The following is a 17,660-nucleotide window of genomic DNA, read 5'->3' on the forward strand; positions in this document are numbered from 1 at the left end:
TAAATAAACATTAAAAAATTTTGAAAAAAAAAAAAAAAGAAGAAAACTCAATTTCTGTGCTTGTCTTTCCCTTGCAGTAAGGTTAAGAGGAACCAACCAACCACCCAACCACCCAGCATCTGCTTTTAGAAATGCCTTGGATGCCCCCTAGTGGCAACAAAGAAGGCTGAGAGGGCTGAGAGGTGCCTTCTACCTAAAGGGCTTCTCCCTGGGAGGGGAGTGGGGAGCAGGGGGGAAGGAGGGGCCTGCCCTTTTTTCCTAAGGCTCCACAGATCTCATCCCAAGGGGACTAAGGGATGGAAAGAACCAGGTAAGAAGGAAGAATCCTGTGGGGAAGGAAGGGCGGAATGTTCTTGCTGGAAGATTCCATGGCAGTTGGTGGACAGTCATCGGTCTGGCAGGGCAACCAGAGGACAGAAGGAGTTGACAAGTCAGGGCATGGGTCAGGAGTGGCATCCCATGGCAGTGGAGAAAGAGGGGTGGCTGTGTGTGTGCACCCGGGGTACGGGGTGGGGTAGCTGCCAACGGGTAATAGGGAGACACATTTTACAGCCTCTGTCACTGTTTTGTGCTCATGGAAGACTAAGGAAACGTAGATCGTTGAAACCATAGATGGGCCTGGGAGGAAAAAAAAAAAAAATCAGGATTCACTTAAACTAAGTGTTTTTGCCTGGGTGCTTAAGAGTGTCAGGGGTCATTCGAAAAGTTGGCAAATCTGATTTCTCTGTAGGTGGAAAGGGAAGACATGAGAACGTGGAAAAGCAGAGGAGGTCAATGGGAGAAGCAGAGGCTACTGGGAAAATCCTTAAGGGAGGATGAGCAGACTTTAGAAGGCTGAATTGGCTGGAACTCTTCAAAAATAAAGCAATCAAGCTTGGGTTGTAGCTATGAGTGAGGACCAGCAGATAAGTCAAGGGTGGACACTGATATTCTCCTGGCTTCCGGACACCCAGCACCTGCTGCACCACACCTTTCCCACGAGGCTCCAGAAGGAATCTGGAGCTTCCTAAGGGCAGAGACTGTGGCTCTGCATCCCTTTCTCCCTCCCTCTGGTGCTCTCTCACCCATCCTTGGGGACAGATGCATTCTCTGGTACTGATGAATGAAAGGGGGCAGCTGCATGCCAAAGGGAAGGACAAGGAGAATGTCAGGAAGCAGGAAAAGCAGGGGAGAATGAAGAGGGAAGGGGGTGAAGAGGCAGACAGGGAGGGAGAGGCGAAATGGAGGTGGAGGAAGCTGGGCCTGGAAGAGAAGGGAAGTCCATGAAAAGTGTTAAAAGGATGCCGTCGTTTAGGGGGTCAACAAACGCTCTGCACCTATCACATATCACACAATGTGCTGGGAGTGGAAGGTGCAGTGGTGAATAAGACAAAATGGGGCTTTAAGGGGTGGCGGATGGGGAGTTTGTAAGTGAGAAAGGGGGAGAAATTGGCCAGTTAGAGCACGAAGAGGCTAAGCATAGTTGGAAACAAGAAGGGAAATATCAGAGAGAGAGAGAGAGAGAGAGACAGAGAGAGAGAGAGAGAGAGAGAACCTGCCTCCAGGCCCATCATTGGGTGAGACACAGCCAGAACCACCTGTCGGCCCTGGCTCCGTGAAGACCGAGGCAGGTAAGCTGGGCAGGGGAGAAATTCAAGAAGGGGAGGGACAGGAGTGGGTGGGGGTGGAGGGTCAGACTGTTCACAGTTTTTCACTTGGGCACCCACAGTGGAAAGATGTCTGTGCTACTGAGTGGTTCTCAACATTTGGCTGCCCGTTGGGAGTCACCCGAGGAACTTCCAAACACCATCACCAGGGTCCCACCCCCAGAGATTCTGATTTTCTGGCCCTGGGATGGCACCTGGACTTCAGAATTTATTAATAGTTCTCCAGTGAGTCTAAAGTGCAGCCAGGGAGAAAGCGAGCATTAGAAGCTGGCTGCCTGGCCTCCTTCCTCTCTGGTGAGAATGGGGGCCATCTTGAAAGAAGCGACCTGTGGGAGGGAAGGGAAGTTATACGGTGCTTTGAGGGGGGTATAAATGAGGCTCCAAGACTCCAGTGGCTCTGACAAAAGGATAAGGGGCTCCTGAGAAAGTCCCCCCTTCCTCGGCTATGCCTCTGGTAAGAAAGGAGCAAGATAGCCTGGAAAGAAAGAGAAAACAAGGCAATGGCGGTCTTTAAAAGGGAAGAACAATTCAAGTAACTCAGACCTGCCGAATTCTCTGTTGTTGCACCCTGCTCCCCCACCCACACACATGCACACTTCCCCCCACCCCCTCTGCAGTCTTCATGATGGGGCCTCTGGGGGTGAGAGAGGCACAGCTGCCACAAAAGGTTTGGCAGTGGCCCAGCAGGATATTCAACCTCACCCCCCCCCCCAAACTCCCTGCACCCTAATATAGCTGAGTCACTGAACCCGGGTGGAGTCCTCTGCTTGACAGTGAAGCAATCTGAACTTGAAAAATGGCCTGGGAACAGAATGTATGATCTATATAAACAAGCCCCATGTGGATGTAATTGTATGCAAATATTCATTCTTTAACTCAACATACACTTCCTGCCAGCCCTCTTGTACAGGTTTCAAACCTTCCACTGCAGCTCACAGTGCATGTAGCAGGGGACAGATGTGAAAATAAAAGTGCAGTGTCAGCGAGTGAAGCCCTCTGCAGTCTGGAGAAGGAAAAAAGCTGTGGTTCAGTGGGAGTTAGGTGTTCAGAGTTTGAGCAGGGTCTTGAAGGATGTTCAGGAGTTTACCAGGAGACAGGAAGGATAAAGCAGGAAGGGAAACAGAAGAGTAAGTGTTTAAGAAATGTAAAATATTTCCTTGAGGCAAAAGGGTAGGATCTGTAGAAAGGGAATAGGGTGGGGGAGGAAAGATACGCAAGTGTGTGTGAAGGACATTGTTTGCCCCCTAAAAAAGGAGTTTGGGCTTTTCATCCAGAACGGCATAGGGAGCCAATGAAGGTTCTTAACTAGAGGAGTGATAGCTTTTTTTTTTTTTTTTTCATTTTGAGAGAGAGATCAAGCAGGGGAGAGGGGCAGAGGAAGGGAGCGAGAGAATCTCAAATGAGCTCTGTGCTGAGTGTGGAGCACCAAGCCCAACTCGGGGCTTGATCCTACAACCCTACGAAACCAAGAGTCAGATGCTCAACTGACTGAGCCACCCAGGCACCCCAAAGGAGTCTTGCTTTTAGAGTCTTGTTTTTCAAAGGCGAAGGCTGAGAGGGGTAGACTGGAAGAGAAAATTAACATTTATTCATCAATTACTGTGTACTGGGCATTGGGCTCTGTATTTTATTTGGTCACTCCAACCCTTTATGATAGCTTTTTTCAAGCTGCCAGTCAAGATCAAGAAAAGGAACGAAAAAAAGGAAGGGAGGGAAGGGGGAAGGGAGAATAACTATAGAAATTATCAGGGCGTCGCGGGTAGAAAGGTTTAGTATTGTTTTTGGAAACTTTGCTACACATTTTCACCTGAGTTTTAGGGTACTGTATCGGGGTTCAAGTGTTATTTCTCACTGCGGCTTATGGTGTTTTTAAAAAGAAAGAGAAGCCGCTGCTGTAAGGTGTAGGTGTGACTAGCCTCATTTTGCAGGTGAGGACATAAGGCGCAGGGAGTTTCAGTACCCTGCCCCTCTGTAAGTGGGACGTAAATTTCAAACCCAGGCTGGTCTGAAGCCAGCGTGGATTCCTGCTCAGTAATGCCAGGCAGCCTGCCCAAGTTACGCATGTACAGCAGACCTGGGAAAGAAAAACGTACCCGGGTAGCGCCTCCCAAGGGCTGTAGGTACTCACACAGCACCTCATTCAAGGAGGTAAATCGGAAAGGCCCAACTCTGTCCGCCCAAGGTGCTGGACAGAATGTATATTCCAAGAGTGCCCTAGACGCACAGAATCGGATTATGAGCGGCAGCCCCGGGAATCTCCTTTTAGAGAGCTTCAGGTGATTCTGGGTGGACCGCCCGTTGTGGGGGGAGGGGAGGGGCGGGTCGCTGCAATAACTAGGTGAGGATGAACAGGGGCTTGAACTGAGATGGCGAAATAATCCCTTCTCTCAGAAGTGTCACGTAGCCCAACTCCCGCTATTGTGTTGAACTCCGATGCCTCGCGGTACAAAGTCACCTGGGGGCTCATTTCCCTCTCCCGAAGCGATAAAGGCGAGGGAAATTAAAAAAAAAAAAAAAAAAAAAAAAAAAAGGCTGGTGGCTTCCCACTCACCAGCCAAGGGGTTTGAGTAGCCGAAAAGCAGGTGGCTCCCGCCACTCCAGGGCGACACTAGATTGAGGTGTAAAGTGTGTACTATTTATAGGGCATTTCTGGGCCTCACCCTAAGGACTTCTGATTGGCTTTGGGGTAGATCTATCACTCATCTTTTGGGTTCGAGGTGGGTGGAAGGTCAACCACGACCAATACAAAACCACTCCTCAGCTAAGCCCCTCCCCATCTAGCTTCCTGTTGCTGTCCATCAACCACCTCGTAGGCGGGACTTCACGTCCCGCCAATTGGCTGACGAACATGTCGTTCACTCTTCAGTAGGTTTCCGGTTGGTGCTCTCTACTGTCCATCAGTGACATTTCACAAGTCTATTGGCCAAACCAACGTCGCTCTAGACGCCTCTCTATGATTGGGTACTAGTGCTGTCGGTCCCCAATGTACTGAACTCTTATTGGTGAACGCTGCCGTCGCTCGGGCGGTGGCGGGCTCCGGGATTGGCGGGTGCTGGGCGGGCGGTGTCAGGCTCTCGGTGGCGGCGGAGGCGGCGGAGGCCAGGGAGGAAGATGTCGTAATGAGCGGTGGGTCCTGACCGCTGCCGGCGGGGTCTTTCCGGCCCCCAAGGGTCGGGAAGACGGGCAGAGGCCGCAGGGAGGGGAAGCCGGGGCCGGGGGTTCCCCCCTGGGACCGGGCCTGGCGCCGGGGCCCGGCTCCGGGAGGGGCGGGGGAGGGAGGATTCCCGCCCGGAGGAGGAGCGGGGCTGGCCAGCCGGGCGGAGGCACCCGGAAGGGGGCGTTCGACTCCCCGCCCCCTCGGAGCCCGCTGGGCGGGAGGGCGGCGCTTCCGGGGGCTGGTGAGAGGTGCGGGCACCCGGGCGTGCCTGGCACCCCCTTCACCCAGTTGCCTACCCACCTCAGTGCTTCCGGCCTGTGGACATAGCCTGGGTCTGCCCCGAGGAGGCGGCCCACGCTCCTCGCGCTACCCTGTGTTGGGGGACCCTCCTGCATTCTGACTCGGTACCTGCAGGCGATTCAGGGCCCTCCCGAGTGCAGAGAGGGGCGAGGGAGTGCTTAAAATGCAGACGGCGCCAACCACATGGGCACTGCGGGGCCTAGAAGCCAGCCTGGTTCCCGATATACCCCAATGGAGAGATGGTGTGTCAGGACATGAGGGCACCGCCCCCCCCCCCCCCCAAAGGGCAGATGACCTCTTGCCTTAGACTGCGACGTAGACATAAACCTCGTAACGTTTTTACTTGGGTCCTTGAACACCAGCTAGATACCCGCAAGCTCTTAGCAGAATTATGAGCCGTTTAAGAACTTGCTGACAAAGCTCCCAGCCTGTTAGCTGATGCTCTGTCGGTGGGACTGCTGAATCCCAAAAGCCAGGTGCAAACCTAAGGAATGACAGAAGAAATAAAACGGATATTTACTTTCTTTCTCCACCCTGCCTCCATCCCATTGCTGACTTTTGGTTCTCAGCCTCCTACCCGTGCTTCTTGGCTTATGTTCCCAGTGGCTTTCTAATTTTAGTTGAAAAGGAACTGTGTCTTCTCTTTGGGCAATTGAGAAACCTGTCCTCACCGCATTCCTTGGTTTTGACTCCAGTATACCGTCATGTTTATTTCTTAATTAACTTGATCCAGGGGAACTCCATCTGGCTTTTCTCAGTGCACATTCTCCCAAAGTTTGTTTCTTCTTGAGGCTACTTCTTGCTCCCTTATTTGTGGTTTCCTAGAGAAAGGGAGGGAAGAGCTTGTAGATCTGCTTTAAGCAAGGAATTGGCTCACAGTCCCCCATTACGCTGATTTAATTGCAGAAAAAAAGGGTGATGACTGTTTCAAGGTATACTAGCATGCACTGTCTACGACTTGGCATGCTGTACCCCAGAACCTTAAGTATCACAATGGAGGGCTAAGCGTTGAGTTGGTATTTTGGATAAGATTTTTAGGGCTAGAAAGTTTAGGGTGTTGGCCAGTTCACAGAGAGGTTGTTGAGGGAACAGTGGTGAAGTCAACACCATAGAAGTCGTTTTGATTAATAACACAAAGAAACCTGTTGTCTGCAATAATGAATATAACTGCAGTGTCTTGTTTTGTTTTAAATTCTTGTGTGCGATGAAGGGGGCGAATCTGTCAGACAACCTATCAGTTGGGCTGATGATGTCAGTGTTCCAGTGGCTTCCAACAGGCATTAATACCTGTTGGAAATGGATTCTCATTGGCTGGGGCGATTGGTAAGTTTTCTAATTCTGGTTCTTCCGCTTGGTTGTACAGAGGCTTAACCCCTCTTCATTTAAAAACAGTAACAACAAGGAAAAAAAAAAAAAGCCGGTCTGACATAATTATAAACTCCCTGAGCTAGGCTGCTAAAGACACAATGTCTTTGCCAAGGAGACCCAAGTGGAATTAGTTCATAATTGGATCCTCACCTCACTGCCCTGTAAGGGGAGCTGGCTCCAGGAGGAAGAGTTTGGCACCAGTGTTGACAGCACATAGACTGGCCGGCTTTTTTCTCTCAGATTCTAGTAAAGTTTGGGCCTCCGGAGGCCTGTCGGAGGAGAGACGCTGAAAGGAGATTTTGGCAAATATCTGGGTAAAGGAGCTTCGTGGCATAATAGCATATAGGGCAGTTCATTTTGATATCTTGTCCTTGAACTTCCTGGTTCTTTTGTTGATTACTAGCAGCCTTTTGGAGAAGTTGCAGGGTCCCTTGTAGCTTGAACAGTCCTTTACAATAGGCATGTGATAATTCCTGACTCTGCTTTCAGAGAGTATTGCCCAACCAGGGCCCTCATGAAGACATCCTAAGCTTGTTGCCACTGGTCGGTAGACCCTGGTACTGGCTTGAGTTCAGCAATCTTCTAGACCTTTGTCACCATACATTTCTATGATGGAAATGTAGCATCTTCTTCTGTGACTTACCTTCACTCTCTCTGTTCTCTGTTTACCCACAAATTGGAAGGCTTGCTTCCAAGGATAGAAAAATGTAGTAATTAAAGTGTATACAGAGTATTAGAAATTGTAGAGATGTGAACTCTTCTGAGTTTAAACAATTATGGGGTCTAGTCTGAAACCTTGCGGGCTGAAGACTTGAAGTAAAATGTATTTGGAGAAGCGCCAGTACTTTATGAGTTTGGATAGCTTAACGGGATTAGGGAACTTCTCATAAGTTCTAAACGAGGAACACTTGACCCACATGCTGGACTGAGAGGTGGACATCATTATGGAATGAATTCGTTGACGTTTTTGCTTATTTGTTTTTTGCTACGAATTAGGAGGGTAAAAACATGGGGCATTACCAACTCCAGGGCACCGTCAGCCTAAGTATCGGGAAAGGATTAGAGATTGCCCTGGAAGAGATGTTCCCCGGTGGTACTGGTAGATTTGTCCTAGTTGACAGGATTCTGAAAGGGAAAACTGATTTTTCCACTGCCTCACGCGATGCTAGAGAGAACCCAGGAGCAAGCTCAGTCAGCACTCACTGCTTAGCTTCCCCCACACGGCCAGGAGGTGCTCTTTCTGGGTGCTCCGAGGCCGTCACCGGCACAGGGCATTACCGTGTGCTTCTCATCAGGACGTGCCCTGGGGAGCCGAGCTCTGCTCAGGAGCAAGGGAGCACAAAAGGGCTGAGTGCCCAGGTTAGATGCTGTTCAGTCTGTCCCCGTGAACGGCTTCGAGCAGTGTTGAGATATCCAGGCTGTTTGTGTCACCGGAAGAGCATGTGTGCAGGTCCAGCTGTTTGCATCCCTCCTTTGGACGTCTCATTCCTTAGCTGCAGCTGGTGTCAGCTTCAGAGTTGTGTGCTGTACCTGGCCGGAAGCCTCACCGCGTCAACGTTTAGCTTGGGGGACTGTTGTTTTTGAGACTGAGGGCTCTGAGATGCCGGTTTGCCCTTAGGCCATGACTTAGGCTGTTAAGTGGCCTCTTTCACAGCAGCCACGGGGTGAAAAGTGGCCCAGGAACGACCAGCAGACTCTGGCCTGCCCACTGCCAAACGTCCTCTTTCTAGAGCTTCCTCTTTGGCGTATTTGTTAGCTTTCCCCTGGGGCTCAGTGGAATCATGGAGCGGCTTCCCAGAGAGTGTGACTAGGGACTAAGAGACAGCAGGCAGGGCTGTGTGATTGAAAGTGGAGTATTTCTGCCCCTGGCCAGTGTCGGGCTGAAGGCTTCTCAGATTAGCCAAAAGACAGACCAAAACCTTTCCCAGCCTTCCGAACGGTAAATGGTAAGCCAACCCTCTCTTCCCAGGGGAAATGAAGTCAGTGCTCATTTCACAACTGGTCCGAGCCGGGGATGAATGTGGGCGTGACTCACAAGTAAATGTGCCAAAGCAGAGAAAACACGTGTTTGTACACAGTGGTCTTCTAGGGGGAAAAAGCGTATCCTGGTTTCTTTTTCTCCCCTGTTCCCTAAGAGCGGTCTGGGACCAAGTATTCTTTGTACCATTTCCTGGGACTGCTCTGTCAGGGTGAAGAGCTGCCCTGGGTCCCCACGCACTTCTCCAGTGTCCCTTCCAGTACCACTGGCTGTGACCCAGGCAGGATGCAAACTAGCAAATGACAGTCACATTTCGAGGAGGCATAGTCATATAGCCAGCCCTCATTATCTTAACTCATTTGGAAAAGAATTCCCCTTCCCTGGTGCAGGTTCATTGAAAGAAGCATTGAAAAGCGGTGCCTGGTGTGTGGTGATGAGGTGTGTGCTTTGAGATCTTTGTCCGGGTGCAGGACTGGACTGTGCGGGTCTGCACACAGGTACTTGTCCCCGCGTGAGGCAGTGGGCAGGCTTGGGAGTTCCATCTGGGACAGCATCAGCTGAGCTGACCTGGCGGGTGGATTCCAGCCTCGTGCCAGGACATGCACATCTGTGGGTTTTCTCCTGTGGTTCTTAAAACTCCATTTAGGCTCTCCCACTCTGCAGTCTCCAGGATTCATTCACTCATCCATTCAAAAAATATATACTAGGCACCTACTATGTGCCAGGTAGGAGGGACACATGGGTGGGGAAGGGAAGGAGAAGTTCCTTGCTTTAGGAAGCCTACATCTTAGTGGGTGACAATACATAAGTAACTACTGGATATTAGACATGAGAAGTGGTACGAAGAAAAAGAGAAGACAGAAGAATGTGAAAGGGTGCAATTTATATAGGGTGGTCAGGGAAGGTTTCAGTGAGAAGGTGACATGTGAGTAAAGCCACAGAAGGAGGGGAGAGATTGAGCCATGCTCAGTCTGGGGTGGGGGGCGGGGGAGGTTGAGAACTCAGCCAAGGAGGACAGCAAGTGCAAAGGCCCTGAGAAGGGGCTGTACCTAGTATGTTGGAAAGCAGCAGGGAGACCAGCATGGCCGAAGTAATGAAGAGGAGGGACAGATAGGTCAGATAGGGTCCTTATGTGTCACGGTGGGGACTTCAGTTCTTACTTTGAATGGGAGACAGGATGCTCTTGGGGGGCTCTGAGCAGAGGAGTACTGTGATTTCACTTACGTGTGATGGGTCTCATTCTGGATGCATGTTGAGAGCAGACTGACGGGAACAAGATCACAAGCCCGGCTAGGAGGCTTTTGCAGTTAACCCAGTGACAGATGATGAGGATCTGAATCTGGGTGATAACAGGTGGTGGTGAAAGCAATCAGATTCTGAATGTATTTTGTACTTTCAAAATGCATTTTCTACCTTGAACCGAAACACTGTTTGCTGGCTGTCATATGTAGAGTGTGGAAAAAAAGAAGGGTCAAGTATGCCGTACAGGGTTTTAGCACCAAGCTGCTGGAAGGACAGAATTCCATTCACTGCACGGGGAAGTTTGAAGGAGACACAGAATTAGGACGATACCAGGCATTGGCTAGATCTGAGATGCTTGTTGACATGTCCAAGAGGAGGTGTCAGTAGGCAGTCGGATGGATATACAAGATATAAGTTTGGGAGTCATCGTTATATAGAACCTGTATGTTACTGGTTGTTAAAATGCTGTGAGGCTAGATGAAACCGCCCAGGAAATAGGTATGGACAGAAGAAAAATAAATGCTGAGACTGCACCCTGGGGCAACTCAACCAGTTAGAATTTGAGAGGAGAGGAGGACCCGGCAAAGGAATACTTTGAAAAAGTAGCTAGAGACATAGATCAACCTGGCAAGTGTGTTCCCGAAGCCAACTGTAGAAAGTGTTTCAAGGAGAAAGAGGGGTCAGCTGTCAGATCAACACATAAAATAAGGTCTAAGAATTAACTGTTGGATGTAGCAACTCAGAGGTCACTGGTGGCACAAGCAGTCTTTGTGGCATGGGCAAAAACCTGGAGCAGGTTCAAGAAAGACTGGCAGGAGAGGAATTAGGGGCAGCACTTATGGGTACCTCTTGCAAAGGGTTTTGTTTGAAAAGGGGAGAAATAACAGCTTTTAACTGCTGAAGGGATTTTTTTTTAATGTTTATTTTTTGGGGGGGGGGGGGATGAGGGGTAGAGAAAGAGAGAATCTGAAGCAGGCTCCAAACTGTCAGTGCAAAGCCCAACGTGGAGCTTGAACTCGTGAACCGTTAGATCATGATCTGAGCTGAAACTAAGAGTCAGATGCTTAACCAACTGAGCCACCCAGGTGCCCCGGGAATTTTTTTAATTTTTGTTGTTGTTGTTTTAGAGAGAGAGAGAGAGGTGAGTAAGGGGCAGAGAGAAAGAGAAAGAATCCCAAGCAGGCTCTGCAGTGTCAGCACAGAGACTGACACAGGGTTTGAACTCACAAACCGTGAGATCATGACTTGAGCTGAAACCCAAGAGTCAGAAGCTTAACCCCCTCAGCCCCCAGGTGCTTCAAACTGATGAAGGGAATTTTAACTTCCTGATGAAATCGTGGGCCCACTAAGAGGCCTGGCCTGAGCCACCTTTGGCCTGAGGCATTAGCAAGCCGCCACTCAGAGTTGTTCTCATTTATGGAAAGTCAGTGAAGTTCCTTTTACCCTTACTGAGCTCCTTTATATGGTTATTGTGGTGCTGGAGGCTTGCTTGTCTGCAGTTTGGTGTTTTTAACCACCAGTGTTGCTGCTCCCTCCGTGCAGGCTGGTTCTCTGAGCCCATTTATGAACTCCCTTCAAGGTCCAACTTTGTTCTCTAAAACCAGCCACGGCTTGCTTTTCCCTTACCGACTCTGAATTCTTCCAGGCCAGGCAACTGGGAGAAACTGTTTTGTTGGCTTCTGGCCCAGCTGAGCTGACCAAAATAGCCTGCAGAAGGACTGTTTGTGCAGAGTGAAATTCCTCCAGGGGAAATACCATAGCGGATGGCCAAGAAGGCCATGGTAGGAACCCATGAGGCCAAAAAAGAAAAAAAAAAAAAAAAAGCCAGGTACCGCCAAGTCCTGGCTATGGAGTTTGACCCAAGTTCTCTCCAGAGGGAAAAGAGCTTCCTAAAGCTTATTGTGGTATTTCTTAGGTCCCCTTCTTTCTCATTCCCTGTGTCTCAAGAGTAATGTTCTCAAGTAAAAGACCAGTGGAGCGGCCCCCAGTCTGGTGGTCAGGGCTTCGGGGTCCTGTCTGAGGCCTCCTCCTGTTACTGGTGCTTCCTGAGCCAGGCCATTGGAAAGACCCCTAAGACAGACACCACTCATTGCCCTGTGATAGGGGAAGGGGCCTGTGGGACCTTTACATGGGCACACAGCACGGGCTCTTGCCCCAGACTTGGGGGTTGGGAGGGAAGAGGTCAGGAAAGATCTTCCCTGCTTCAGTGAATTATAAACCGAGCTGTAAGGACTGGAGTTAGCCAGACAAATGCCAGAAAGAGCAAGCTTAGGCTCCAAGTAAGAGAGGGCGTGTTGTAGTTCCAGAAATGGAAAACACTGAAGTGCCTGTGGGGAGAGACTGAAGAGCAAGAGATAAAGGAGAGGTAGAGGGGGAGGGGCAGGGTGTTTTTGGCTTTTACAAGCTTATCCTAAGATCATCTGAAGCTATTGAAAGGTATAATGGGGGGGGGGGGGTTGGCAGCTGGATGGGATTTGCATTTTAAAGATTCTTCTGACACTGATAGTGGAGGCTGGATTAGAGGGGGCCAGGCCAGAGGCTGGGGAGCCATTTTGAAGACTCTGGGCAGTATTCCAGGCCGAGCAGAAGGTGGTTAGTGCCAGGGTCGGGGCAAAGGGGATGGAGAGTGGTGAGTGGATTGGAGAGAGGTTTATATTTAGGAGATAGACTCATGAGGGCTTGATGAGTCATAGGCAAAGAGGATGATGTTCAGGTTTCCTTGTGATTGGAAATACCAGACAGAGGTTGGTTGCACCAGAGACTATTATTCATCGAGTCCGCAGGCACTGAAGGGCCCCTGTGTTGTGTGTAGCAGTGCAGTGAAAACCGGCCCGCCCTCCCCCCCAACCCTTCTGCGAATATCGAGAGACATTAAGCCTGTGATTATTTAATGGGTGGCGAGTGTTACCAGAGGGGTTAACCTCATTTCAGGGGTCTGAGTAAATGACAGCTGGGTACATAGTGGGCTCTCAATAAATTTTTCTGGGGAAAAACCAGGCTGAGACGTGAAGGGTGAATAGGTGTTAGCTAGTAAAGAGAGAAGAAAGAGCCCTGAGCAAGGAAAGGTCAGTGGCAGAGATGAAAGCTTCAAGGATCTGGAAGAGGGCCTGTGGAGGCCGGGGATGAGAACGCTGGGGAGAGGATGGGCAGAGGTGGCAGCTCGGTGTGGGAAGTCCTGTGGCCCGCCCAAGTGGAAGGCTCACAGAGGGCCGGATGTACCCGCCTGCCCCTCAGGAGAGCTGGGCCACATGCAGATCCAGGAGGTGGCAGTCTGTGGACAGTACCTGGAGCCCTGTGAGTGGGCATGGTCACCTGTGGAACAGGTATTGGGTGAGAAGGATGGGTGTTGAGGAACAGAACCCGAAAGGGGAAGAGGAGGCTGGAGAGATAGGAGAAGATCCATGGGAATTTTGAGGCGTTGGGAATAGTCAGGGTCAAGAACTGCTGACGAGGGTCTGTTGGATCTAGCAGGGAGGAGGTCTTGGGTGACCCAAGCAGGAGCAGGGAGAGCAGAGAGCCAGGGTCAAAGTCCTGATGCTGCTGCTCAGGGAAATAAGCAAGTGAGAAAGGAGGGAAACAGTAAAGTGCCGGCAGCTTTTCCACCAGGCCTGTACAGAAAGAGCCCGGAGACTCAGGGGCTGCTTCTCAGCTGGTGTTCGAACTAGACTGGCTTCCAGTCTGGGGAAAGGAGAGTCAGGGGTGGTGCCATCAGGCCCTAGACCCCACCCCACCCCACCCCCCAACCCTCCAGTCTGGAAGCCTCCCTTGATGCCCTTGGCATTCCTTGGAGCCTGAGAGAGCTACTGTTGCTTGTGTAATAAATCACTGTAAAACTTCACCAGCCAAGGGACCGTTGGGAAAGTTCTAGCTAACCTGAATTAATGAAAAGTCTGAATGGCACAACTCTGAAAGGAATGCAGCTTTTTCTTTCAAGAACGCTTAGGAAATCCCACTCACCAGTGCTGCTAAGTGTAGGTTTCAGTGACCGGATCTAAACTGCTGTTAAAAGCACGCAGTACAATTGAAATGGTCGAAGTGGCATAAAACAATTACGTGGTTTTGCGCAAGAGTCCCTTTGCAGTCTTCATACACTATTTAGCCTCCCTTTGAATAGTATGAAGACAAAGTTCAGCACAATTTATGTCCAAATTACACATTTTAAATATAAGGTTCCAAATTAATGAGGTTCTAAAGTACCTTTGATCATCGTCTTGCAGTTACACATCTATGCTTACTTCTGAACCACTTTTCATTTCCAAACACCCAACTGGAAATGCTTCTCTTTTCCCTTTCATGGTTAATCCCAGGATATAGTTCTCCAGTCGTAGGGAGATCAGTCTCTGTTTTGGTTGCCCAAGCCTGCACCCGAGGGGCCACAAAGCTCTGAGTGACACTAGGAGAGATACTTACAAACACCGGTTTGAAATCTAGAGGGTTATTTCAAGAGCCAACTGGGGAGGAAAATGAAACCAAACCCAAATGGTACAAGGTCGTCGCGCACCAGCAGGCTGCTTCGGTAAATGCTCCCGTAACTTGCTAACTGAAGAATCTCTCCGAGCCCAACCTGGTCTCCAAACAGTTTGAGTCCAGGGTAACAACAACTGTAGAGGGAGAAAGGGAGATGAGTAAGAAGCTCAAGGCCTTTTTTCAAGTCGTTTGCACTCTGTCCCATTCTAGTGTCCTATTTCAGAGCAGAGGATGTTTGCGGGAGTCAGTCACCAATTTTAGCTAAGTGAACCTGAGCCCAGGGGAGCCTCCTGGGAGAGCCCCTGCCTTCCCTTCCCATCCTTGGCTGCAAGTAACTCATTTTGTGTTTTTAATCGCAACATGGCCTGAGAATTGAAAAAGTCTTATAAAAGTTCGTTTAGTCCAGCTTCCCCACCCCATCTAGACATCCCATCTCTGACAGAGACACACATCCTGCCTCTATCTAAACGATTCCAGAAAAGGGAGAACATTACCTCAAAAGGCAACGGATTCTATCTTTTGAAAGTTTTCCCTTCTATTAATCCAAAATCTGCCTTCTTTTTTTTTTTTTTTTTTCTAAGTAAACTCTACCTGCAATGTGGGGCTCAAACTTATGACCCCGAGATCAAGAGTTACATGCTCAACTGACTGAGCCAGCCAGGCATCCCCAAAATCTGCCTTCTTGAAGTTACCACCCTAAAGTCTTGAACCACCTGTGGGATAAGTCCCCTGGTGGATATCACTAGTCTGGCATCCTGGTCACACCATTGCTCCTGTCCTCTGACCAAGCTCCAACTGAAAATGCCCCTTTCAAAATGTCCCTCAGAATGAAAGCTGACACTCCAGATGTGGCCCAGTTGTGCAGAACGCACTGGGACGATTAACTTATTCTTCTGTGACTGAACTTTTGGAAATGCAGTCCAAGATTGCAGTAGCTTTTTTGGCAACCACATCTAGATTCTGTTGCCTCCCGTTTAGCTTTGAGAAGAACCCACTGGGGCTTTTTCACAGGAGAGCCACTGTTAAGCTCTGTCTTCCTGTCCTGCATGCATGTGATTTTTTTTTTTTTTTAACCCAAGGGCAAGATGTACTCAACTACAAAGTTTAAACCACTGTTTATTGATTACCCACTGTGTGCTCGCTGCTCTCCGTAGTAATTATTGATGCCTCCTAGAATCCCAGGAGGTGCCGTGCCCTTTGTCTTACAGCGCAGTGAGGCTGAGAGGGACGCCCCCACCACCCCACAGATGACAGCACAGACCCAGCTCTCATTTAGGTGTGGATGGAGCCTCATGCTCTAAAAGCACTGCACATACTAGTTTTTAAAGATCTCCGGGGGCGCCTGGGTGGCGCAGTCGGTTAAGCGTCCGACTTCAGCCAGGTCATGATCTCGAGGTCCGTGAGTTTGAGCCCCGCGTCGGGCTCTGGGCTGATGGCTCGGAGCCTGGAGCCTGTTTCCGATTCTGTGTCTCCCTCTCTCTCTGCCCCTCCCCCGTTCATGCTCTGTCTCTCTCTGTCCCAAAAATAAATAAACGTTGAAAAAAAAATTTTTTTTAAAGATCTCTGAACCCTAATACTGACACCCATTGTATTTATAACCCTCAGTTTTGTGACCTCTGCGAGTTGAACTTGCCTGCTTGGTCTTTGCATGGTTTTCCAAACTTCAGTGGTGAATCGACTACTCTAAAGCCACATTTTCCAGCCTCTAGGGCGCAGAACCAATTTAGTGAGTCACAGCCAGCATTTAAAAAAAATGAAATAGAGTAGAAAAATACCCAAGCACATCACACAGAGTAACGTAGATTTTGTTTCAGGAAGCTCAGTGCCTGAGCATAGGACAGGGAGGCGTGTGGGTGCGCGCATACTCAGTCTTTATGTAAATTGTTTTTATAACTGTGGTTCGTGGTCAGAATGCTTTGAACATCACTGCTCTAAAGGAAAAATGTTTTTGAGTCAACTTAGATTGTCTTCATTAGAATGCTGCAACCTTACTTAATTGTGCACAGAAATCTGTTTATCAACTCATTGATCTAGCTCCTATAAAATTAATTAACTACAAAAAAGCCAGTAAGAATCACATCAGCAACTTCCTTCTGGGAGGATGACACTTGATGGAACCCATATCGCGGCTGTCAGCAGCAGCGTGCCACAGCCTCGACACCTCAGGCTCCCTGAGCTGCAGAAGCCTACCCTGCAGCGTCTAGTGCAACACAGCCCTCCCACGCTTCTTAAGAGCCGTCATCCCTCACTTTGCACAAATGTGTCGTGAATTAAATGTGCAGAATTAAGTTGTCTTAATTAGCCCACGCAGTTAGAGCGGCGCCACTTGGCACTGGTACAGTTGTGAAAACACACACAGGCCCCGAAACAGGCAAAGCCCGGTAAAGCAACAGTCACCCAGTGATCTCTATAGCATGCGTTCATTTTTAAAAGACCATCACAGTGAAAACACCGGAATAAAACATTCTGGTAGAAAAAGCACGGGCCTCCCAGGAGAAGCTGCCGACCCTTGCCCTGGGGCCCACCCCTGAGTTTGAGACACCCTGGTGGACCTTGCAGCAAACTCCCCAGGGTGTGTGGATCTCAGCCCTTTTAGGTAGAGGCACATTCAGCTTAGCCCCCAACCCAGACTATCCTGCCTGTGTTTTTGGTTTTGTTTTTGTTTTTTTCCTTCTCGTTTATAAGGATATTACGAAAATTTCAGTCAGATCCCTTGTTGAACTAAAACACACAGCAAAACACCCTTCTCTTGGTGTATCCATGCAAAACCCCAGGAAACAAGCATGACTCATTTTTTTTTGCAACCCTGTGCTTATTCCTTACGATCACTGCTTCCTTACTGCAGTAATTGTAGCGTGCGGTCATCTCTTCTAGCATTTTGCCGAGGATCAGTGTCTGTATTATTGCAGGATCTCCTAATACGATTTTGCCTAGAGCTGCCCTCTGGCTTCTCATATACTTTGCGAGTGTGCCTGTAAAGTCTTACTCTGGAGTGCAGTTTGTGTGGCCCTAGGGCCTGGAAACCATTGAAGGCATCGGTCTTGCTGGCCCATCGTCTGTCCTGGGCTTAGTTCCTTCCCCTTGACTTTTTCTTTCCCTTCCCCCTACCTTTCCCGTGGAAGAATGACTCTCCGCCAGAGGCCAGCCTAGACGGAATGGTTTGAGTAGTTGCCCTCTCTCCATGACTTCAGTCCTCTTCCCAGGAGATCAGGGGGCTCACTGCCTTCTCTAGTCTCCAGACTAATAACCTGGTTTCTGTACTTCCTGAAAGCTACTTTCCAGAGGTTCAAGGTACAAGTCTTACTGCCCAGTGGCCTTCTCCTTAGTGACTTATGAACTACAAGATGGCATAGATTCTTTGCCCCGATTCTCATGATTTCCACTTTACTTATATTTCTCTTAGATCGGATTTAAGTTCAGAGTATTGATTCCCTTTGTTACTTCCTCAGTGTTCTTTAGTTTTCTTTATTTAAAATTTAAAAAAGCACAATAGAGTATATTC

The 17,660-nt window shown here is 49.4% G+C and overlaps 1 protein-coding gene across 5 annotated transcripts in view; it reads left to right on the forward strand.

Moving 5' to 3' along the window:
* Positions 1-1,519: 1,519 nt before the first annotated feature.
* SP2 (Sp2 transcription factor) overlaps positions 1,520-17,660 on the forward strand; it is a 30,711-nt gene continuing 14,570 nt past the window's right edge. Inside the window, exon 1 of one of the 5 annotated variants that reach the window (XM_047845634.1) lies at positions 1,520-1,610. Coding sequence is in view for 2 of the 5 variants with exons in the window: in XM_047845632.1 (XP_047701588.1) it covers positions 4,766-4,772 (7 nt within the window). In the remaining 3 variants the exon portion in view is untranslated. Of the gene's footprint in view, positions 1,611-4,663; positions 4,773-5,724; positions 6,427-17,660 lie in introns of those variants that run through there. The other 4 variants (XM_047845636.1, XM_047845632.1, XM_047845631.1 and 1 more) reach the window with 4 other exon arrangements.

Source organism: Prionailurus viverrinus, unplaced genomic scaffold (assembly GCF_022837055.1).
Source record: "Prionailurus viverrinus isolate Anna unplaced genomic scaffold, UM_Priviv_1.0 scaffold_35, whole genome shotgun sequence".
In the NCBI taxonomy this organism is placed as follows: Eukaryota; Metazoa; Chordata; class Mammalia; order Carnivora; family Felidae; genus Prionailurus; species Prionailurus viverrinus.